Source organism: Cyprinus carpio, chromosome B15 (assembly GCF_018340385.1).
Source record: "Cyprinus carpio isolate SPL01 chromosome B15, ASM1834038v1, whole genome shotgun sequence".
In the NCBI taxonomy this organism is placed as follows: Eukaryota; Metazoa; Chordata; class Actinopteri; order Cypriniformes; family Cyprinidae; genus Cyprinus; species Cyprinus carpio.
This window is the reverse complement of record NC_056611.1, coordinates 8,482,041-8,506,159: the sequence shown is the minus strand read 5'-3', so window position 1 is coordinate 8,506,159 and position 24,119 is coordinate 8,482,041. Positions and strand designations below refer to the sequence as shown.

General features: G+C 40.2%; 1 protein-coding gene across 3 annotated transcripts in view; it reads right to left on the bottom strand.

The window, feature by feature from the left end:
• pik3cb (phosphatidylinositol-4,5-bisphosphate 3-kinase, catalytic subunit beta) overlaps positions 1–24,119 on the bottom strand; it is a 57,769-nt gene that overhangs the window by 6,711 nt on the left and 26,939 nt on the right. For 2 of the 3 annotated variants that reach the window (XR_006156532.1, XM_042739106.1), the window contains exons 8-17: positions 23,069–23,158; positions 20,181–20,432; positions 19,856–19,952; positions 19,488–19,618; positions 3,606–3,656; positions 2,642–2,830; positions 2,431–2,552; positions 2,136–2,279; positions 1,923–2,022; positions 397–581 (exon numbers count right to left, since the gene is read on the bottom strand). Coding sequence is in view for 2 of the 3 variants with exons in the window: in XM_042739106.1 (XP_042595040.1) it covers positions 397–581; positions 1,923–2,022; positions 2,136–2,279; positions 2,431–2,552; positions 2,642–2,830; positions 3,606–3,656; positions 19,488–19,618; positions 19,856–19,952; positions 20,181–20,432; positions 23,069–23,158 (1,361 nt within the window). In the remaining variant the exon portion in view is untranslated. The remainder of the gene's footprint in view (positions 1–396; positions 582–1,922; positions 2,023–2,135; positions 2,280–2,430; positions 2,553–2,641; positions 2,831–3,605; positions 3,657–19,487; positions 19,619–19,855; positions 19,953–20,180; positions 20,433–23,068; positions 23,159–24,119) is intronic. The other variant, XM_042739107.1, reaches the window with a different exon arrangement.

Here is a 24,119-nt window from a genome sequence, read left to right as displayed (position 1 = left end):
ATATTCAACATACAAATGTTTGTCTCTATAATCATCCATCAAATTATAACTGACTGGGTCTTTAAGACCACTTTCATTTTCAGCTGACGTCACTAACCACAATTATTTCTAAACTCTTCCCCCCAACCACCTGCCATACAGAAACAACTTTTTCTAAATTGGTTATTATGGAAGTATAAAGGCCTTTGAATATTTAGTTTTTTATTGTTATTTGATTAATATTTACTTTTTATTAATTATGAAAATAAACAATTCCTCCACCAACTAATATAGTTCATTTATCTTATTGAATTCAACTGATGTGCAGTGTACTAGTTTGAAAACACTGTATGCATAAAACAACACACACACACACACACACACACACACACACACACACACACACAGAGATCTTACTGTACTCCAGCGAGCAATATGTTGGGGTTGAGAGGTGAATGCAGGTTGGAAAGAGTCTCGATGAATCCCGTCTGTCTAAGGCAGGTCATCATGGCCTCTTTAAGATGAGCTTGTTTTGTCTTAGTTTTTATGGTGCCCAATTTAATCAGCTCATTTACAGCTTTCAGCTTACTGAGAGCTTCAACTTCAAAATAATTACAAAAATACCATAATGTTAAGTTTCACATAAAAACAATCACATAATTTTTTTTTTTTTTTTTTTTAGAATGAAGAAATGTGCAAAAAACGATGCAAACACATTTAATAAATAAATTCATTTATATCAAAACCTAAACAAATCACACTGGATGGAAGCACTGATTCTACTATTTTTGGTTTGCATTAATGATATACACTTGCATGGAATCCCAGCTAGTGTGTCACTGTTCATGAAGAAAAGTCTGTAGTTCTTTGAAAGAATGTACACTTTACAATCTAGAACTTAATACCATAAATGTTTAGTGATTTTTAGATGCTGGAAGAGTAAGGAGGCCTATAGATGTTTTATCCAAAGTGAATTACAGATGGAAATTACAACAAAAAAAAGTGATTGATATTACAAAGTCCCATAAAGTGGTAAGCAATAAAAAGTTTAGTTTCTTCCATGTAAAATCAGGTGTGTCCAATCCTGCTCCTGGAGGGCCAACTTGCAGATTTTAGAACCAACCTTAATTAAACTCACCAGAAGAAGCTAATCAGGTCTTGTGTCTGAATATGCTTACTATACTATGTGAAAAGCAGTATGTGTTTTGAGTAGTATGTCCAAATTTACAGTAAATACTTCAAGCGATTCTAAAGTACAACTCCAATACTTCACTATTCCATGAGTGACAAGCAAGCTGCAAAACTCTTCATCAAATCAAGCTCTAACAGTACACAATTTTTTATGCCATGAAGGTCTGCAAGATTATCATAAGGCAGCTGTGTTAGAGCAGGCTGCAGCTAAACTCTACAGGAAGGTGGAAATCTTATTTCTGACAATGAAGCAAAGAAGAGGTGACTCATTCTGTGATCATTTGAACTGTACTTTTGACTTTATTGTGAAATGTCCAGCTGTCATTGTTGGCAAGCTTTGTTTCTTAAGTACTGTTCCTCTTTGCTAATATGTTTGTCCATGTCTGGCATTTGCTCTTGTTATTTTTGACACTGTTCCCTTTAACATATAACACTTTGCTGACCAGTAGTTGGCCTCTTTGAACCTCTTTTAGTTGTGTTGCTTTAACTCACTTATCAGAATGCAAACCAATGTCCATTACAGCTTTCTCAACTGTGTAGCTGTATCTTTGATTGGGATGTAAATACTTTGTATTTTTTTTTATAATTATATATTATTATTATAGTATTCTGTAGTATAGTATATAGTATATAGTATAGTATTCTATAAACCCAATAGTATTCTGATTCTAAAATACAATAAATGCTATCTCTGAATGAACTTTAAAAAAGAAAATGAGAAAATGAGATGAGACAAAATGAAAATAATGGACCTGTTTTTTGAGAACTTCTATGTGTGGGATGCAGCCTCTGCAGTATGCTTCCAAAATCAGAGCAAAATGAACCGACACGGCTGGCATGTACATTTCAGACCTGTAATGTACAACACATGCAACCATAAATTCTAGTTTCTGCATAAGCATATTAAAATACCAGGTGAACTAATGCATTTACATATTCCAGCTTCTTCACATGTATACACTTGCCTGAGATGCCAGAAGAGGAAGTGGCCAATCTTGCGGCTGGACTGAGCGCGCTCCAGGAGGAAACGGCTGAGGGCGCAGTCATAGTATGGCTCATAGCGCAACACCTGCACAAGCTGCAGTAAATACTGCAACAGCTCATCATCACTAACACACACACACACACACACACACACACACAGACACACACACACACACACACACACACACACACACACAGAGAAACAAACATTTGGCATTTCAGCATTTCTTATGAGGTTCTTTGACAATGTGCTCTCGGACAGCTTGGACTTCTCACCTCATATCTCTAAGGCAGTTGACCGCAAATTCTCTGACATATTGGTCAGGGTAGTTGAAATCCAGAAGTTCTAGGGCATCTCGAGGGCTTAGTTTAGGCCAAATCTGCAGCAAAGCCTGTAGCTGCAGCACAACAGAGAGAATTTTGAAATCCTTGAGTTTCAACATCTGTTGGTTAATGTCAATATGTATGTGTATGTTTGTGGGTATACCTGAGCCATGTCTTCATGTTTGCTCCATTTGACAGACAGCAGTAATTTGGGGAGAGACTGAGGGAAGTTTTCTCTGCAGTCGTAGCGAAGTGTCCATATCAGGTCTTTCTCATTCTCACAAAGCTGAGAGAGAGGATCCCTCTCCATGATCTCCTTTAGCTCTATGTAAAACTTCTTACCCCCACGACCCTACAGACATTTATTTCAATATTTTAATCCACACAACTCATAGACACAACAGTATTTATATGGAGGTAATGATATTAAAAATGATATTAAAAGGGTTATATATATATATGTGTTTATATATATATATATATATATATATATATATATATATACACAAACACATTTTCAAATTTCTTTAGTATGTAATATTGCTGTTTGTGCATGAAAAAGATCTGCAAAGTTACTAGACAAAGTCCACTGCAAAGGGAGTTATTCTCTAAATCAGTCAGCACTGTTTTTAAACTCCCTCAAACCCTCAATTGCAGTCCTGATTTTTGTTCCTGGAATGTACGTGACACAATATCCCACATTCAAATAATAATGAATGTGATTATTAATGTGTGTGGGCGGGGTTTTAGTTAGCGCTGTTTTTCATATGAAAGAGCATGCGCTTCGAAAATCCATATTTCAGAAGTTCAAATGCATGCAAAGAATAAACTTCATGATGACAAAGAATTGAGTTGTTTACACATTAAATCACAGCAGCGTCCATCTATGAGGAATGTACACTGTCAAATACACACAACTATTTGCCAGTCATAGCAGTGGGCAATTACTTCCCAGTCTACAATCTGCCATGCCTATTCAAACAGAGCGTTCTGATCTGAGGGGGGTTAAAACAGGACAGAAAATAGCTTATTACTTCTAAATGATGATGTTTTTTGATGTAAAAAATCTTGATAACATTATAAGTGGACCTCAGAGAACAGTAGAAATAAAAAAAAACAAATTTTACTATTGTCATGGAATCACTGGCTCCAGCTATTTCTGCAGCTTTTTCCAGGATCTATGGGAGAAAAAAACAACAACAACATCAAAAAAACAATTATACATATCAGAACATCTGGTAACATGACAAGTATTGCCTCATGTTTGATTATGAATGTCTGTAGTGTCGGACCCAGATGGCACACCAACGGATAGTTCACTATCCATCTAATGCACTTGCTAAAATCAGTTGTTTGCCTGACTGCTAAGTAACATCCAGGTGTGAAAGTGCACATTTTTATTTTGTTCAAGCACAGTTTTGTTTGAAACTCACAGTAGAAAGTCAGTCTCACATAACAGGACTTTTGCAAGGATACACGAAAATTTGGTGACCAATAAAATGGAACAGAATAAACGAAATGAAATTCCAGTACAAAAAATAAAAAAATACTTTCATAAATATATTTTCATACTGAATTTCCAAATTAATGTAGAAACAACATAAAGACTTTATATATATATTTTTTTGTTTAGTGGCATACTTTAACTGAGAGCTATGAATGCTATGAGCTATGAATACCAATACTGGTGCCTCTATTAAATAGATTTTTACCCCCAATTGTCATTTAGCATTACAGTAAAATGTCTCAGGTTACTTATGTAACCATGGTTCCCTGAGAAGGGAACGAGACACTGCGTCCTCTAGAGGTTGCTGTGGGGAACGCCTTCAGTGTGGTGTCTGAAGTACATATCTAAACACGACAATAACATTGGCTGGTGACAGCCTGTGACGTCATCACCCGCCGCGACCACAGTATAAAAGGCCGCAGAGAGAAAATGTCATCTGCTTATTTGTCTGAAGTTTACGTCCACCTGGATGATGCGACGGCAGCCATAGTGCGCAAGAACGCCCACCACACACCAGCTTATTGGTGGAGAGGACACAGAGCGATGAAGCCAATCAGTAGATATGGGGATTGCTAGGAGGCCATGATGGTCAGAGGCCAATGGACGATTTTGGTCAGGATGCTGAGGTCACACCTCTACACTTTTCGAAAGACATCCTGGGATTTTTAATGACCACAGAGAGTCAGGACCTCTGATTAATGTCTTATCTGAAGGACGGTGCTTTTTGACAGTATTGTGTCCCCGTCATTATACTGGGGCATTAGGACCCACACAAACCACAGGGTGAGCACCCCCTGCTGGCCTCACTAACACCTCTTTCAGCAGCAACCTAGTTTTCCCAGTAGATCTCCCTTCCAGGTACTGACCAGGCTCAACCCTGCGTAGCTTCAGTGGGCAACCATAACCTGAGATGTTCCCTTCCAAGGGAACTTCGAACTGCATCCTCTAAAGTACGCTATGGGGAACGCTATACCCACGCCAACATGGTGAGGGGAGTGCATGCCAGAAACCATGGCGAGCATTAAGTACCAACTCTACCATAGCCATGGAAGTTGCCACAAGATGCCTTGATGGCTGTTAGTGACATTATCCCCTTTCGGCCAAGGGCCTGAGTTGCATACCCTAAAAGAACTTAACTGTTAAACTCTGGGCTGGGAAGGCCAGGCCTAGGGCAGAGCTCAAGGCTTGGAATCAGAAAAAAGAGATTCCTTTAAGGGTATACGGCCCGGTGTCTAAAAAACCAAACTATACTCTGGCCTGCCACCCAAGGGGCTACCGCCGGTTCTGAATGACCCTGTTCAAAGAACTGACTCGACAGATCTTTGGTAGCCACCCCATGGTCTGAAATGTATCAACAGAGATATATAAGTTGAGTGGAGCCCAAGGTGAGAACCGGGGTCTAAACCAACTCAGAGAAAGGGAACGAGGCTGACAGTGCGTAACCCTTACCATACAGGATTTTCGAAAATGTGCAGAATGCCTAGCGTGCACACTTACCACAATGTTGATTTTAGAAAGTCCACAGAAGCTAAGCATGTGCACTTACCATAGCATGGATTTAGAGACACCATTGCTTAAGGGGTAACTGAAGCTGTCATAAGTCCAGCCTAGCAACCCTACGGGACTGTGGCATGCTTACAGAACAGACCACGAGCATCTGCTCATAGATGCCCAGAAGGGAACGGTGTGCTTGCAAGAAGCCCTTCATGGTGAGGGGAGCACATCTAGCTCACTTAACAAGCAACCCGCCAGGGAGGCAGAAGACGGCCCAGCAGTCTGTCAATGAATGCTATCCGGAGCTCAAAAGAGCGGAGGCACAACTTCAAAAATAGAAGGGGGACTCAGACAGACTGAGAGAGGCATGCACTGCTAAGCTCGACCAACAAGGAGAGTGGCTTAACAGGGAGATGGAGAGAGGACTAACAACCTGAGGCTGGTACTCAATGGAGCTCAAACAAGCGGCGGACTCGAAGAGAGAAGTTTAACCCCTAGCGAGGAGAGAGAGGAACCCAGCTCGACCGACGCGATCAATAGCCCAGGGTCAGAGGACCTCTCTCTCAAGTCGAGAGGAGGAATCAGATAGTCTGTCCAGAACCGGCGAGATCAAAAGGACCCTCCTGCAGTGAGGGGAGCACAGCCATGTCCAGGGAGCAGATAGATCGCAAATGGGACACCAGAAATGGGATCCTGCTAGAAAGGGATCACACATTTCTACAGGGAACTACAGGGTTCTACAAGATAGAGGCAACTGACCAAGGAGGTGACAGAGACTAGCCTAATAAACCAAGTCAAGTCAAGTTGAGCTATATTGTCATTCCACTACATGTGTGGACATACAGTGGAACGAAATGTCGTGCCACACAGGACCATGGTAATAAATAAATACAGACATATAACAATGAAGTAGAACAGAATAAACCTATACACAACTACTGACAGATTTTGGCTATAAATATACTATATATAAATGTTTACCTATACATAAACTAAAAAATACAAACTATACAAATGCTTCACATAAACACTGTACCTATACACAACTAACCTACTGACAGATTTTGAATAAGAATATACTATATATAAATGTTTACCTATACATAGACTGAAAAAGAGAAATATATAGACTATACGAATGCTTCACATAATACTGTACATGTGAAAGAGAAACATGGTAAGTCAAGCAGCTGGCTGGGGAACAGTGCAAGATGATTTGTAGTGCATAATCATGTAAACACATATTACTGAGTCTTTTGTGTGATTACGTACATACAGCAGTGTGTGTGAAAGGGGTCTAGTGCGCATAGAGGAGAACTGCACGAAATAGATTTGAATCACACACAAAAAAAGAATGTTTCAGACAGTTTTTCTGTGATGTGGTAAGGTTGGGAGGTGTTTGGGGAGGTAGGGGGTTTGTGTGGGGTTTCAGAGTTGGGTGGGGTGATTTGAGTTCAGGGCTCTCACAGCCTGGGGGAAAATGCTGTTGAGCAGTCTGGCGGAGCGGGCTCTGATGCTCCGGTACCGTCTTCCTGATGGGGCACCTGTGGTAGTGCTCGAGGTGTTGTGTTGTGCCGACACAGACTGACTGAGGTCTTCCAGTTAGAAAGTCCAGGATCCAATTACAGAGGGAATTGTTAAGGCCCAGCAGGTTTTGTTTATTAATGAGCTGTTGTGGTATTATAGTGTTGAGTGCTGAGCTGAAGTCGATGAACAGCATTCTTACATAGGAGTCTTTATTTTCTAGGTGGTTAAGAGCCAGGTGGAGGTTGGAGGAAATTGCATCGTCTGTAAAGCAGTTTGGACGGTATGCAAACTGGAGCGGATCGAGAGTGTTGGGGAGGCTGGTTTTGATGTTCTGCATAACTAACCTCTCAAAGCACTACATCATGATTGGAGTCAGTGCTATGGGACGGTAATCGTTTAGACAAGACACAGGTGATTTCTTTGGTACCAGTATGATTGTTGTGGATTTGAGACATGTGGGGATAACTGCCTGGCTCAGCGAGGTGTTGAAGATATCTGTTAGGACATCTGTCAGCTGTCCAGCACAGTCACTCAGTACATGGCCAGGTATGTCGTCAGGCCCCGCAGCCTTGCATGGGTTAATCCTAGATGGGGTCTTCCTTACATCAGCTGGAGACAGACAGAGCGCCTGGTCATTGGGAGGTATGGGCAGTTTTTGTGCACGTGTGTCATTTTGCATTTCAAACCGTGAATAATAGTGGTTGAGTGCATCCTTGTAGTCAGTGAAGGTCTGGAATGGCTTGCCACAGGCTCCGTGTGTTTCTGCTTTCAGTGAAGTGATTGTTGATTTTTTGAACATATGACCGTTTTGCATTTTTGATGCCACAGGACAGATTGGCTCATGCTGTTTTGAGGGCTGCTTTATCTCCTGATCTGAATGCTTCATCTCTGGTCTTTAGCAGCCCACGAACCTCTGCTGTCATCCACGGCTTCTGGTTTGCACGTGTGGTTTTGGTCTTGGTGACTGTCACATCATCAGTGCACTTTTTGACAGTAGGCTGTGAGGTTGTTGTAGGTGGCTGCCTCTTTAAACATGTTCCAGTCCGTGCACTGAAAGCAGTCCTGTAGTGTAGCATTATCTGGCCAAACTGTGATGAGTTTTTGAACCGGTTTGGTGAGTTTCAGAAGTGGTCTGTATGCTGGAATTAGCTTAACAGAGATGTGATCCGAGTACCCTAGGTGGGGTCGGGGTACAGCCTTGTACACGTTCTTTTCTGTTGTGTAAACAAAGTCCAGTGTGTTTTTTTCCCCTTGTTGCAAAGTTCACGTTGGTAGAACTTTGGCAAAACTGTCTTTAAGTTTGCGTGGTTGAAGTCACTGACTATTATGAAAAATCCATCTGGGTTATTCGTTTGTTGTTTGCTGATGGTGCTGTACAGCTTGCGAAGCACATCCTTCACGTTAGCACACAGGGGAATGTAAACTGCAACAATAACAATGACCATGAACTCCCGCAGCAGATAGAACGGTCGACACTTTACAAACATAAACTCTACCAGCGATGAACAGTGTTTTGTCACTACCACAGCATTGTTACACCACTCTTTGTTGACGTACACACAAGCCACCCCCACGAGACACCAGACAGTGCTGTATCTCTGTCCGCTCGGTAGCAGGCAAGTCCGTGAAGCTGAATAGCGGCGTCCGAGATGTTGTCATTTAGCCACGTTTCAGTGAAAAGAAACACACAACAATCCCTTGTCTCATGCTGTGGAACGACTGAGTTGAAATAAGTCTAGTTTATTTTCCAGAGAGCGAACGTTTGAGAGCATGAGTGATGGAATTGCTGGTCTAGTAGGGTTAGCCCTTAGCCTAGCTCGTGTGCCTCCACGCTTGCCGTGCTTCTGTCCCCTTCAACTCAGTTTCGTTGCAAATGAAGTTTTAGGGAGCAGTGCTCTCGGCTCTCAAGCTGTGGTGGGCCTTTAAAGCACATACTGGGAGAGACTCATAGCTATCCCTCACAGTGAGGGGTGCACTTCTCAGCTCGACCAGAAGGCGGCACTAGATTAGAAGGGGTAACCCAGCAGGGCCCAATAAGAAACAGTCAACTGGGGTAGCTGGACACAGTCTCATGCTCTCTATCTCGATGGTGAGTGTTGGTCCCATGTAACCATACCCTAGGGGTGCGCGATATGACGATTTTTGATCGTGGAAGATAGAAAATGTCTCCACAATCTCCTTTTGAAGAAATATCTTAGTATCGTGCTACAGTGCACATTCTATTAGTTGCAGTTCTGGTGCCTCCATCACATACTGTACAATGCCACATGCATTCACATCAGTGCTATCTCAGAGGTAGAGTTAATCTCACGGGCCACTGCACTTATTCCCAATTGCAAAAGTATATTATTTGCATGTGCTTTAAATCCTTGCCAGTTAAACATTTCAATCCCAGTATTAAACATGCAGCCAACTGTCATTAAAAGGATAGTTCACCCTAAAATGTATTTTCTGTCATTATTTACTCACTCTCATGTTGTCCCAAACCTGTATTCATTTCTTTCTTATGCTGAACAAAAAATAAGATATTTTGAAGAATGTGGGTAACCAAACATTTGCTGGTCCACATTGAATTTGATAGTAGGAAAAAATACTATGGAAGTCCCTGTGGACCAGCAACTGTTTGGTTTTCCACATTCTTCAAAATAGCATTTATTTTCAGTAGAGGAAAGAAACTCATCAGGTTTAAAACAACTTTTGAGTATATAATGGTATAAAAGTCAAGTCAAGTCAAGTCATCTTTATTTATATAGCGCTTTAAACAAAAAAGATTGCGTCAAAGCAACTGAACAACATTAATTAGGAAAACAGTGTGTCAATAATGCAAAATGACAGTTAAAGGCAGTTCATCATTGAATTCAGTGATGTCATCATGCAGCTCAGTTCAGTTTAAATTGTATCTGTGCAATAATTTGCAATCAAGTCAACGATATCGCTGTAAATAAAAATAAAACACTATGACAGAACTGACAGACAGATGACAGAATTTGTATTTTTGGGTGATCTATTCCTTTAATATTAATAAAACAACAAAACGCAAAGAGAAAAATCACTCTCATGACTGAAGAACTTTAATACTGCGTTTGGTCTTGTACTCTTATCGCATACCTTGTCAGGGTCGTGCGCTTACTTAGACCTTTGTTGTGACAAACAGTAAAGTGTGTTCAAGTGCTAGTAAAAGACAGTGTAAAGAAATACTCTTTGAGAGAAGCAGTTAAATCAGCGGGAGTTAAAAGCAGATTATAAGTCTATTTATTTCTTGTATCATTAGGGTTTAGCGTAGTTGTTGTTGCTAGGAAATGCTTATTTGTTTACTGTGTTGAGACGTGCTGCGTTTGGTCTCGTACTCTATCGCATACCTTGTCAGTGTCGTGTGCTTGCTTAGACCTTTGTTGTGAAAAACAGTAAAGTGTGTTCAAGCGCTAGCAAAAGACAGTGTAAAGAAATAATCTTTGAGAGAAGCAGTTAAATCAGCGGGAGTTAAAAGCAGCCTTTGTTGTGATAAACAGTAAAGTGTGTTCAGCTGAATTCAATTTCCGTTTTGTCTGACAGGTATAAAAAAAAGTTTAGTATACCGCGGCAGCGGTCGCAGCAGCCTTCCTGTTAAGCCCTCCTTGTGTGAAGACCAAAAAAAGTATAAAGACCATCGACTCTACCGTGCGACTCCACCAGGCAGGGACACCGGCAAGGGATATAAGTATTGTTTTGATTAGTCCTTTTTCCTACTACTTGTTTCTATTCTTACTATGTGTTTCCAGATTCCTACTATCACTACCACTCGCAAACCACGCATCACACACTGTAGGCAGCGCAATCCTAACAACCTGCACACTTTGCCTATGTCTGCTAATACACTACTTTCTTTTTCTATTGGTCTCCGGAATTGCCAGTCTGCTGTAAATAAAGCCAATTTCATTACTTCTATTATTAGTCATTCAAAGCTAAATCTCATGGCCCTGACAGAGACCTGGATCAAACCAGAGGACACTGCTACACCTGCAGCACTCTCCAATAATTTCTCATTTTCCCACTCCCCCCGTTTGACTGGAAGAGGTGGAGGTACTGGTTTGCTTATCTCTAATAACTGGAAATTTAATCCTTTACCATCTTTGGGTATCAACAGCTCCTTTGAATCTCATTCAGTTACTGTAACCTACCCTCTTAAAATCCATTTTGTAGTTGTCTATCGACCCCCAGGACCACTAGATAACTTATTGGAAGAATTAGATGTGCTGCTCTCAAACTTTCCTGAGGAGGGTACACCCCTAGTTATACTTGGAATCTTCAACATCCACCTAGATAAACCTCAGGCTGCAGACTTCCACACTCTGCTTGCATCTTTTGATCTCAACCGAGTGTCAACTACTGCTACTCACAAATCAGGCAACCAACTGGACCTTATTTACACACGACACTGCTCCACTGATCATGTGCTGGTTACTCCACTGCACACCTCGGATAATTTCCTCCTCACTCTTAACCTCAACATGGTTCCTGACACATCACTTACCCCTCCACATGTCATCTTTCAACATAACCTACACTCACTCTCACCCTCCCGGCTATCTGCTATGGTTTCATCTTCGCTTCCTTCCCCTAAACTGTTAATATGCATCTTTTGATACTAACAGTGCTACTCATACTTTCTGCTCCACTCTTACATCTTTAGACACTGTTTGCCCTTTGTCTTCCAGGCCAGCCCGTACCACCCCTTCTGCCCCTCGGTTATCTGATGTTCTACGCAAACAGCGTTCTAAGCTTAGAGCTGCTGAAAGAGTCACTCCTCCATTCCTTCTCTGCTAATGTCTCCACTGCTAAAAGGACATACTATCATAACAAAATTAACAATTCGTCTAACTCTCACATGCTTTTTTCTCGCAAACATTTTCATTGTTTGTCCTTTGTCATTATAACTCTCCTTTTTTCTTGATAAAATTTTAATTGTTTGTGCACAATTTTCCACACCACAATCCATCAAGCACATCTCACCAGCAAACAAACACTCATTCACATCCTTCTCTTCACTCTCTGAGGCAGAAGTTGCCAAACTCATCCTTTCTAATCATCCTACTACTTGTCCGCTTGATCCTATTCCATCTCATCTTCTTCAAGCCATTTCTCCTGCAGTTGCACCTGCACTCACTCACATCATTAACATCCAAGTCTCTGCCTTTCTCACACAGAACAACCTCCTTGACAGCAACCAATCTGGCTTCAGAAGTGGACATTCAACTGAGACTGCCTTGCTCTCAGTTGTTGAAGCCCTAAGACTGGCAAGTGCAGAATCAAAATCTTCAATCCTTATCTTGGTTGATCTGTCCGCTGCTTTTGACACTGTTAACCACCAGATCCTCCTGTCAACCCTACTGGCAAAGGGCATCCCAGGAACCACACTCCAGTGGTTTGAGTCTTACCTATCAGATAGGTCCTTCAAAGTATCTTGGAGAGGTGAGTTGTCCAAGTCGCAACATCTAACTACTGGGGTGCCTCAGGGCACAGTTCTTGGACCATTTCTCTTCTCTGTCTACATGGCATCATTAGGTTCTGTCATTCAGAAACATGGCTTTTAATACCACTGCTATGCTGATGACACTCAGCTCTACCTCTCATTCAATCCTGATGATCCACAGGAGCTGCTCACATCTCAGCTTGTCTAACAGACATTTCTTGCTGGATGAAGCATCATCACCTTCAACTCAACCTTGCCAAGAGAGAACTGCTTGTGGTTCCAGCAAACCCATTGTTTCATCACAATTTCACCATCCAGTTAGGCACATCAACCATAACTCCTTCAAAAACAGCCGGAAACCTTGGAGTTATGATTGATGATCAGCTAACTTTCTCAGACTACATTGCTAAAACTGTCCGGTCCTGCAGATTTGCTTTATTCAACAACAAGAAGATCAGGCCCTTTCTTTCGGAACATGCTTCAAAACTCCATGTTCAAGCTCATGTTCTGTCCAGGCTGGACTATTGCTATGCTCTCTTGGCAGGTCTTCCAGCCAGTTCTATCAAACCTTTACAATTAATCCAGAACGCGGCAGCAAGATTAATTTTTAATGAGCCGAAAAGAATACACCTCACACCTCTGTTTATCAATTTGCATTGGCTACCAATAGCTGCTTGCATAAAATTCAAGGCATTGATGTTTGCCTACAAAACCACCACTGGCTCTGCACCCCTTTACCTAAATTCATTACTTCAGACTTATGTGCCCTTTAGCAGCTTGCGTTCTGCAAGTGAATGTCGCTTGATTGTGTCATCCCAAAGAAGCACAAAGTCACTTTTATGAACTTTGAAATTAAATGTTTCCTCCTGGTGGAATGACCTGCCCAACTCAATCCAAGCAGTCCTTAGCCATCTTCAAGAATCGGCTTAACCCTCTGGGGCCGACTAATGCAAATATGCGTTTTGAGGCATCTTCTCCTGATAACATCTAAAAGAGCTTAAATTACACTTTCAGTTTTGATCGTAGAGATAAGAGGAATACATCAATCGAATCTGTAAAGGGTCTACTTTTATTTTTATACACACATAATAACAATAAAACTTTGTGCATTTATAAAATAAAGAAAACAAACAGGGTGCACTGTCTGCAGCCTTGGTCTGCGGTGATCTTCATTTAGAAACACGTCATTAAAATGAACTGTAACTCAGTGAATACTCAATGAAGAGACATGAAAGATAGATCTATAGAAAGCTTGACATGTCTACTTTTAAACTGAGCAAGTGCTACCAAAAACAAATATTCTGTGATAAAGTAATCCATATGAAACCAACGCGATGTCCAGTCTTTCACGTCTCCCTTCATTATATCTAATGCGACTACGCCCACACGCCGAGTGCGCTATTGGCATTATAATTATCCACGTGAAGCTCGCGCCGCTAAACTCCCCATAACAACAAATAAAGCAGCGAGTTTTTTACATTTTACTTTGCACTTCGCGCTGAGAGGAATAAGACTGAATTCACTGCAGAAAAGACTTGCTGTGACAAATAAGAAAGAATTCACCTCAAGAAGCTTTGGATTATTGATGCAGCGGCTTGATCAAGCAGAGATACTAAACATGAGTAAGTCTTTTTTTAATTATCCTACTTGTATTAGTTTTCACATAACCTGTACACATTTTACTTTGGACTTTTTTCAAACTATAATTCCTGACTAAATGTATAATCAAGTGAAACATCATAAAGTTTCATTCACAGCATCTAAATGTCTCACCATGCCAGGATGTTTTTTTTATATTATATAACATAAACAGCAATATGATATTATATATATATATAAAACTTTACTGTGATAGGCTATTCTCTGTTCACGAATATAGCCAAATATGTTTATAACTATATATATTGTATAAGCCTACATACAAACCATGCTTGTGTTTATGAATGTAACTAAACTTCTGTTCTTAAATATCTACTATGGTGTAAGTATTTTGAATGTGTTATACCCGGGATCCTCTGAGGTGTAAATGTATCAAGTAAGCAGTAAATATCACTGATAATATGTCTGCTACTGTATGTGGTAACTGTTTTCTTTTTTCTATAAATTAGTACTAGTATCAGTGACCATCACAATAATGTTAATAATGTAGTTTTAAAAAACGTATTTTGTCCTCAAAGTCTTTCTTGTAACTCTTCTCACTCAGTCACACACCTGACTGAAAGGCTTATTATGCAGCTCATTATGCGGGCCTTTGTCTTCTCAGGTGTGAATCACAGCATTATGCATGATAGTTGACGCCTTCTCGGATATACCTTTCCTACACAAAAAGTGTCTTAAAAAAATGTAAATCAATATATTTGTTTTCTGTGAGCGAGTAATCAAGATGATTTTCACATCATTTTGAAGCAAAAACTCTAGGCTTCAAAATCTGTTCTCTGTCTTGTGAACAAATGTTCTCTAGGCGTTTTATTGCCTTATTTCAGTGACTTCAAAATTTTAGTTTTTCACTAACCACGCATAAATGTCGCTTTCTCAAAAACACAATCATGTACATGCTGCTCACATATTATTGTAGCCCAGTTTGTGCTGATTACAATGTTATTAGACTTTAGCCATGTATATGTATATAAGCAACTGAAAAAAACACAAATATCAGGGCATGTCAAAACTTCTCTAGACCCCCAAAACACCCTCAGGCCCCAGAGAGTTAAAACACATCTCTTCCATCTTTATTTGACCCTCTAACTTTAGCACTCACTATTCTAATTCTATTCTTTAAAAAAAAAAAAAAATCTAACTAGCTTTCTAATATTTTTGTATTCTGTTTTCTTTTCATTTATTATACAATTAACAAAAGCAAAGAAAAGACCTCTACACACTAGCTTGCTCTATTTTTTTTCTATTCTGTTTTCTTTTTATTTATTATAGTATTTAAAAGCCCTTGCTACGTGTACTGCGTTTAAGCTAACTGAGACTTGTTATAGCGTTTGCATATCATTGCTCTTTTGTTGATTTTGATTGCTTCCATTGTCCTCATTTGTAAGTCGCTTTGGATAAAAGAGTCTGCTAAATGACTAAATGTAAATGTAAATGTAAATGTAATACAGTTGCTTTATGAATCAGTTTATATAGGCCTAGTGTTTTATTTTTATGTTTGTTCATTCAGTTTCTTGAATGCTCCTGCTAAATACACCTATTGTACCTGAAAATAAATCGCTGTTTGTTATATTTGTATATTATGTGTAGTTGTAATGTGTATCTTTGTTCTTATTTTTTAATGACAAAGATGAAATATTGACAAAGATTTTTATCTTTGCCCACTTTGTCCTAAATATCTGCCATTCATTTTTTCGTCTTTATTTATGTTTGTTGTTACCTTGAAAGGCTTTGTTTTTGTAATAGGGAAATTAGTTTGGCTGTAATGATCAGACAACTTGCAAAATAGTAAAACCAACATGACAAAGAATAGTGATAAAATCGTAAATTCTTGATATTTCCCCCCAAAAATTGTGATATACTTTTTCCATATCGACAACCCCTACCAGACCGGATAGAATCTTAAGAAATAGTGGGACCCAATAACCATTCATGCATACAGAGCTTACTGCTCCTCAGAGCAAAAGCATACAAGAGGGGTTTCCGCAGAAACACAACTCCCTCGTACCTCAGGGAAAGCAGTATACTCAAGCCCATGCCACAGAGGGGCGATAACTGGTTCAACCATAAGGGCAGTGTGACAGGGAGGACACACAGGCCTGTCCGTCTATTGAACTGCAAAGTGGAATTAAGGACTGTTAAGCCACTCAACGCCTCAGTGAGAGGAGCTCTAGCTCAGAGGATGTGCATGATGGTTAAGGAAAGACTCAAATCTCAGGAGACCCCTCAGGGGGAGAGATGAGTAGCGCACCCTGGCCAGAGGATAGGGAGCATGTCACGAAGCATGTACTCTGAAGAGTACTAGCCCATGAGAAGGACCCGCAGGTTGCAGCGTTATACTGGGGACTTGACGACGGTGGGACTTCTGCAGAAGCCCAGGCTGTGTGTCCAAGCTGAAGATGAGGGCTATCACCAGCCTGGATCCAGTACCAATGAGTGAAACCATCACTAAAATTGGTCAACAGCAGGAGGCTCTGACTTAGCGGGGAGTTCAAACCTAAAAAGTCAGAAAACAGCACTGCCGAGAAAGGCTAGTATTGAATACACAATATTCTTGGCCTCCTTAAACTTTTCCACCACCGTCTCGACAGAAGTGGCGGAAAGCTCAGAAGGGGAAACTGGCACATTAACAAGAAAGCCCTTCTCTTTCGGCCCGATATCCACCAGATTCACCCACAGATGTCTCTCCGCAATCACCATGGCCACCATGGATTTGCCAATGGCATTGGCGGTCTGCTTAGTAGCATGGAGAGCAAGGTCTGTAGTGTGACGCAACTCAGCCACCTCATCAGGGGATAGACCCTGACCCTTATCCAGGTCTTTCAGCAGATCAGCCTGATAAGCCTTAAGCACTGCCATGGTATGCAACGAGGCTGCAGCCTGACCTGCTGCCACGTATGCCCTGCCATTTAAACAAGATGTATCCTGAAGAAATTTGGATGGCAGGGACGGAGCCTTAAGAGAAGATGTCTGGCCCATAGAGAGATAGCAGGCCAGTGTCTCTTCAACAGGGGGCATCTTCTCATAACCATTCTCACGCATCCCCTCAATGTTGGCATAACTAGTATGCTGGAATCTATGGATGCGAGACGAGAATGGATTTTTCCAAGCCTCCGTGTGGAGATCGGGAATAAATGGAAGGCTCACCTGAGCTGGAGAGCTATGGTTAGAAAGAAAACGCTCATCGAGGTGGCCTTGAGGGGTCACCTTCATAGCCTGCTTCCAAGGCAAGTCAAGCCTCGCCGTGGCGCGATCCATAAATTCAGGCAGCTCATCATACGCAGGGCAGGAGGATTGGGAGCACTCTGTCTCAACTTCTTCATCCTCATCTGACATCTCCTGCTCATCCTGGCTTGGAGCCAGCAGAGCACTAGCCACTGGATCAGATGATGTAAAAGAGATAGCATCATCATCCAGCAGCTCACTCTCATCCATGACTGATGAGCATGGAAGGTAAAGATCCTTTTTCAACTCATCTGCCAGATCCACCTGCGATCCCCACAAGCTCATTTTCCTCCGTGCCTCAGCAGCGGAGGGTCGTGAACCACAGGGAGCTGATGGCTGTCCCTCTTTCCTCAAAAAGAGAGACAAACGAGAGCGGAGCTTTTTCATAGGAAAACGCTCACAGTGCAGTGATGACATCACAGGCTGTTGCTGGCCAATGTTATTGTTGTGTTTAGATGTATGTTCAGACAATGGTCAAGCTGATGGCGTTCCCCATAGCAACCTCTTTCAGACACCGGTCACGCTTCCCTCAGAAGGGAATTGAAAGCCATCATTGACAGTTTTTTTTTTATTAACGTGTATGTGTGTCTTTATTTTATTTATTTTTTTTATATATATATTTTTTTTAAATACATATATATATATGTATTTTGGAATAGACAATATGAATTTTGGTCTAGGGTGTATGTCGTTTCCTGACTCTGCAAGACAAAGTGCATCTTAAATCCAAAGCCAATTATTTTGCAGATGCCAATTTTCTAATAAATATTCCATACAATTCCATTAAACAGTCAGTAAATATAATGTGGCTAATCTGAAGACGTTACCTTTATTTATATAGAACTTTCAACAAAACAAATTGTGTCAAAGCAGCTTTACAGTATTAAATAAGAAAATAGTGTGTCATACTATTTTCTGAGGGCCTATATACAGTACTAGCCTATATACCAGGGGTCGGCAACCTACGCATGCCAACTAGTGATGCGTGGGTCGGGTTTTTTTCCAACCTGCGGGTCCCGCTTTTATGAAATTATTTGGCCCGCCCCAGCCCGCCCCGCAAATAAAGTAACATTTCTTTACCCGCCCCAACCCGCGGGGGCTGCGGGTCATGAGACGACCCGCGCATCGGGGACATCGCACAAGTTAAGTTGCTACGTAGGACTTCGTATTGTAACCTTATCAAAGAACCTAATAAAATATGAAAAATAGATGTTCCAAATATTTAATATAGCCTATAAGGAATTGCACGCAACATACATGGATTTTTAAATTTTTTTATTTTGTTTTTAATGACCTGCCCCAACCTGACCCGTGGGTCATGAGACAACCCGCGCATCACTAGTGCCAACAGTGGTACGCAGAGGGATAATCGCTGGCACACGAGCAACTTATAATAGTCACACAGCCTGTTAGGAGCTATAAATATTATTAAAGTGTGAGAATTAACTTGCACTAGTCTGGGGATGCGTGCGCGACCGCTGCACATACTAGGTGCTTCAGATCAAAGCCTCTGCAGTCTAACAGCGCTCGTCAAGGTCAAAATGACTGAGATGGCCAATCAAATCAAAGTAGGCGGGGTTTACTGTTGACAGATTCAGAGCGCAAAGCATCAGTTTCACGTTAAAGAGAGCGAGGTAAGATGAAGCTGCAAATCATTTAATATTAGTCAACTTTTAACGATACCTTTACGATAGAAATGTTAAATGACCGAAAGTTATATCCAGTGATGCAAACTACTCAATTTTTTTCTCAAATATGGCCATTTTGAGAGAGAGAGAGGTAAATTTTATGCATCTGTCTCTCTCTACAAACAATGAAGCTGAGTTTAGTTACTTTAAAACAGCCATTTTACCCCCTCCTTGCTGAGCGATTCAGTATTGATTAATAAAAGTCACGTGGCATCGCTGACAACAAGTTTATGAGCTTTTGAATGTTACTTTTTGCACAGCGCACTTGGCACTTGGCAAAAATTAAAAATTGCACATTATGGCGAAAAGGTTGCCGACCCCTGCTATATACTAATACTGAGGGCCTATATACTAGTAATATCTAGTAAACTGGTTAGTGGATATCCACACTAAAAACATGTGTACATTTTTGAGTGTACGTGTACATTTGTGAGTCATGCTTATATTGTGAGTATATGCATACCTTGTCAAAAGCAGGAAATACAACTGGTTGCGTTGAGTATTCTGGAAAGCTTATATGTAGTTCTGTGGCATTCTCTGTGTAAGGATTGGTCTGAATTGTCCCAATAGGGTTTAACATCTCTTCCAGCTCATCTGCAACACACAGAAAAAAAAATGGCATTTCCTGAGCACACTTCCTTCCTTTACAAGACATCAGTGCACAACCTTGCACAAAATGAAGTATTGCTCACAGATGAATTGATAACTCACACAGTCTTTTTCTAATTTCACAGACACACACCCTATGACACAACTGCCCAGCAGTTTACACAACCCTGTAGTCACAATCAAACCCTATTAAGCTGAGAATGTAAGTGTGTGTGTTCTCACCAGGAAAAGAGGACCAGCAGTGGAGTATAATGTCACCAGTCTTCAACTGCCCTCTGTAGTCAAACACCATTGTGTTAACCCATGCTATTGGGTAGTGCTAGAGAGGAAACATAACATGCAAAACATATGATAAGTGAATGTGTAAGCATCACTGCCTGAATTGGGTTGTTAAACCCCCTATTAGAAAGGATAAAAAATAAGACTTGGGGGGCATGAGATCCCCAAATATTGTTTTGGTAATCGCCCATAACACATAAGTCAATTTGAGCACTGGTATACAAGTGCTTAAGAATATGTGCAATGAATGAAGTTGTGTTGATCTCACCACTTTCCCTGCCTTGCGGATAGTCTGGTATTTGTTCAGGTGTGTGTTCTTGGTTGACCTCTGTTTCTTCACTTTGTCCATAACAGCGTAAATTGCAAAACAGAGGCGGGCCATTCGGGGCAGGTCACAAACAGCGATGTCAAATTCCAGTGTTTTGTTCCACACATGCTCAGATCGACTGCTGCTCTCACTGCTGACCGCTGTCTTACACAACAGCTCTGTACCATGAAAGAGCCCTGCTCGAACCTGGATCTACAAATATCCAAGTTAAAAAAAAAAATGAAAAAAATGAAAAATTAACATGACATACAATCATTTATGGACTACATTATTCAAAGTTATTTGCAAATGCTATTTCCTATCGAGGTATAACAAAAATAGACATCTGACTGACATTATTGTTAGCACTTTATTTACTAATACTATATATATATATATATATATATATATATATATATATATATATATATATATATATATATATATATATATATATATACATACACATTTTTTTTTTAATCAAAAGTAAAGGTTAAAAATGCATAATGCGTAAAGTGTTAAAGATTGTTACACACTAAAAGTGTAAAAGTTGCTTGGAAATCTTTTTACTAAGAGCATGTGTCCAGTTGGCATATGCTGTACACAGAACTGAGGGCTACTCTAAAAATACTGTCTGTGGTATGTGTCATGTTTCCACACATACAAAAGCACATTGAACTTATGCATTATTTTTATTATATTTCAGTTTTTGTTTCTCCTATTTCATGTCCTCCATAGACTTATATAAATAGACATTAACAACCCAATCTCAACTATTTTACGAGGTGGTGATTTCATATGATCTTTGAGAATGTATGATTGAGATCATACAAATCCATACAAATTAGCCACCAATTTGTCAAACTAAATAACAGTTACAAATTACCATAAAAGTATGTCTTTATTACTTTTGGATGGAACACAAAAGACACGCTGCACCTTTATGTAAATACCGTTGCATCCTAATAAATTAGAATGTCATGAAAAATTTCATTTATTTCAGTAATTCAACTTAAATTGTGAAACTCGTGTATTAAACAAATTCAGTGCACACAGACTGAAATAGTTTAAGTCTTTGGTTCATTTAATTGTAATGATTTTGGCTCACATTTAACGAAATGTGGCATGGAGGTGATCAGTTTGTGGCACTGCTGAGGTGGTATAGAAGCCCAGGTTTCTTTGACAGTGGCCTTCAGCTCATCTGCATTTTTTGGTCTCTTGTTTCTCATTTTCCTCTTGACAATACCCCATGGGGTTCAGGTCTGGTGAGTTTGCTGGCCAGTCAAACACACCAACACCAAAGTGCTTTTGGCAACTTTTGGTGCTTTTGGCAGTGTGGGCAGGTGCCAAATGCTGCTGGAAAATGAAATCAGCATCTTCAAAAAGCTGGTCAGCAGAAGGAAGCATGAATTGCTCCAAAACTTCTTGGTACTTTGGTTTTCAAAAAACACAATGGACCAACACCAGCAGATGACACTGCACCCCAAATCATCAAAGACTGTGGAAACTTAACACTGGATCTCAAGCAACTTTGGGCTATGAGGTTCTCCACCCTTCCTCCAGACTCTAGGACCTTGGTTTTCAAATGAAATACAAAACTTGCTCTCATCTGAAAAGAGGACTTTGGACCACTGGGCAACAGTCCAGTTCTTCTTTTCCTCAGCCCAGGTAAGAGCTCCACGTGTGTCTTTGGTTCAGGAGTGGCTTAACAAGAGGAATATGACAACTGTAGCAAAATGTCCTTGACACGTCTGTATTGCCTTGACCCCAGCCTCAGTCCATGCAGTGTGAAGTTCACTCAAATTCTTGAATGCGCTTGAAAATCTCGGAAGGTGTCTGTTGCTTGACAAATCTCAAAGCGGTTCCCAGGGTACGGGGTTGGGGTGCGTGTTATGTCAAAAACACAATGGGCGTTCCACAGCAGAGGTGCTCGGCCCCCACGTCCAGTCAAAGAAGGAAACTTGACCTTGGAGCCAACTTTCCGCTTTAGTGAATTCTGCTCTAGGGACACTGGGTTTTTAAATGAAATACCTAACCTTGCGTCCCATCCTGAAAAGAGGTTTGCCCCTTTCCTTTTAAGATTGCCTCCTTGGCTTTTGGTTGTTGGTTGTTTCCAAGGTTCGTTAACAAGAGGAATTGACAACTGTAGCAAAATTCCTTGACACGTCTTTTGCCCCTTGGTCCATTCCTTGTTAATGTTCACTCAAATTCTTGAATCGATTTTGCTTGACAATCCTCAATCAAATTCTTGAATCGATTTTGCTTGACAATTTTTTTTTTTCCACACTTTTTCCTTCCACTCAACTTTCTGTTAACATGCTTGGATACAGCATTCTGTGAACAGCCAGCTTCTTTGGCAATGAATGGTTTGTGGCTTATCCTCCTTGTGAAGGGTGTCATGATTGTCTTGTTGGACAACTGTCAGATCAGCAGTCTTCCCCATGATTTGCATGATTGTGTAGCCTAGTGAACCAAACTAAGAGACCATTTTGAAGGCTCAGGAAACCTTAGCAGGTGTTTTGAGTTGATTAGCTGATTGGCATGTCACCACATTCTAATTTGTTGAGATTTGGTGGGTTTTTATTAAATGTGAGGCAAAATCATCACAATTAAAAGAAGCAAAGACTTAAACTACTTCAGTCTTTGTGCACTGAATTTATTTAATACACAAGTTTTACAATTTAAGTTGAATTACTAAAATAAATGAACTTTTCCACGTCATTCTAATTTATTGAGATGCACCTGTATGTATTCATTTTAATGTAATACTGGTTATGGGCCACTAGGAGGCAGATAAAGGTTAGTGTAAGGTTAGTGATTATTCTCAATTCAGAAGTGTTGATGTTTACCTTAGCAGCATCTTCCGCGTTCACCTTATTACCTTTCACAAGATTAATTCTAAACAGAGAATGAACCTTCCAAACACACGTATGTAACTGCTGAGGAGAGAGAGATAAAAGCAAGGTGTAAATTCTGACAATTTAATTATTACTTTACAAATGCATACTCTCTATTGTCTTTGAAGTGCCATTAATTGCAAATAAAAGATTTTTGGGTCACTTGACGAACATGAGGACATGGCATCCTGTAAAATCACACTGACAACCTTGAAAAGTCACTGCAAAAATGCCTGAGAAAAGTCCATTTTTAAACGTCTTAAACGTAAAAGTTCTGTGAAAAGGTATAACACAATTTCATTGTATATGGATATTTTTTATTTATTTTATCTAATGCAATGATATTCAGACATTAAGTGTGGCTTAAGTGTTCAAATCAACATACAAGTTGATATACCTCTGAAACGGCAACCTCATACACCCTAATTCAAACACATAGACGCTTACATAAATGCACATGTACACATCCCCTTAAGGGTTTGGTTTAACACAAGCAGTTTTGCAGAGGTCAGCTATCTGACATCGGCAAAATAACTCACATGATCAGTGCAAAAACATACACTTGCCTGACTCACTTCCTGGAACACATTTTTTAAACTCATTGGCCCAAAACCATGTGTGAGGAAACAAGCTCTACTGTGCAATGGATGCTACACATGACCACGACTTGATATATCTGTCAGACACACATACTTACAACATAACTCATCTACATGACAGCAAACATCAGCCAAAAGGTACCAGCCATTAAACAAGTATTACAAGACTGTAAAAAAGCTGCGCAGCAAGAAGAGCTAATTGTCTCTACTTTCTCCTATTCCAGTTTAATGTGCAAAAAAAAAATACAAGTATTTTATTAGTAGTTAGCCTTACCTCTTACAAAAATTAACCATTATTATAGTAAAACTGAAGTAACCAAGTTTTTTTTAGTTTTTTTTTTATTGATTACTATTTGAATAAACATGGTCTTACTACAAATACCATGGTTAAACTATGGTTAATG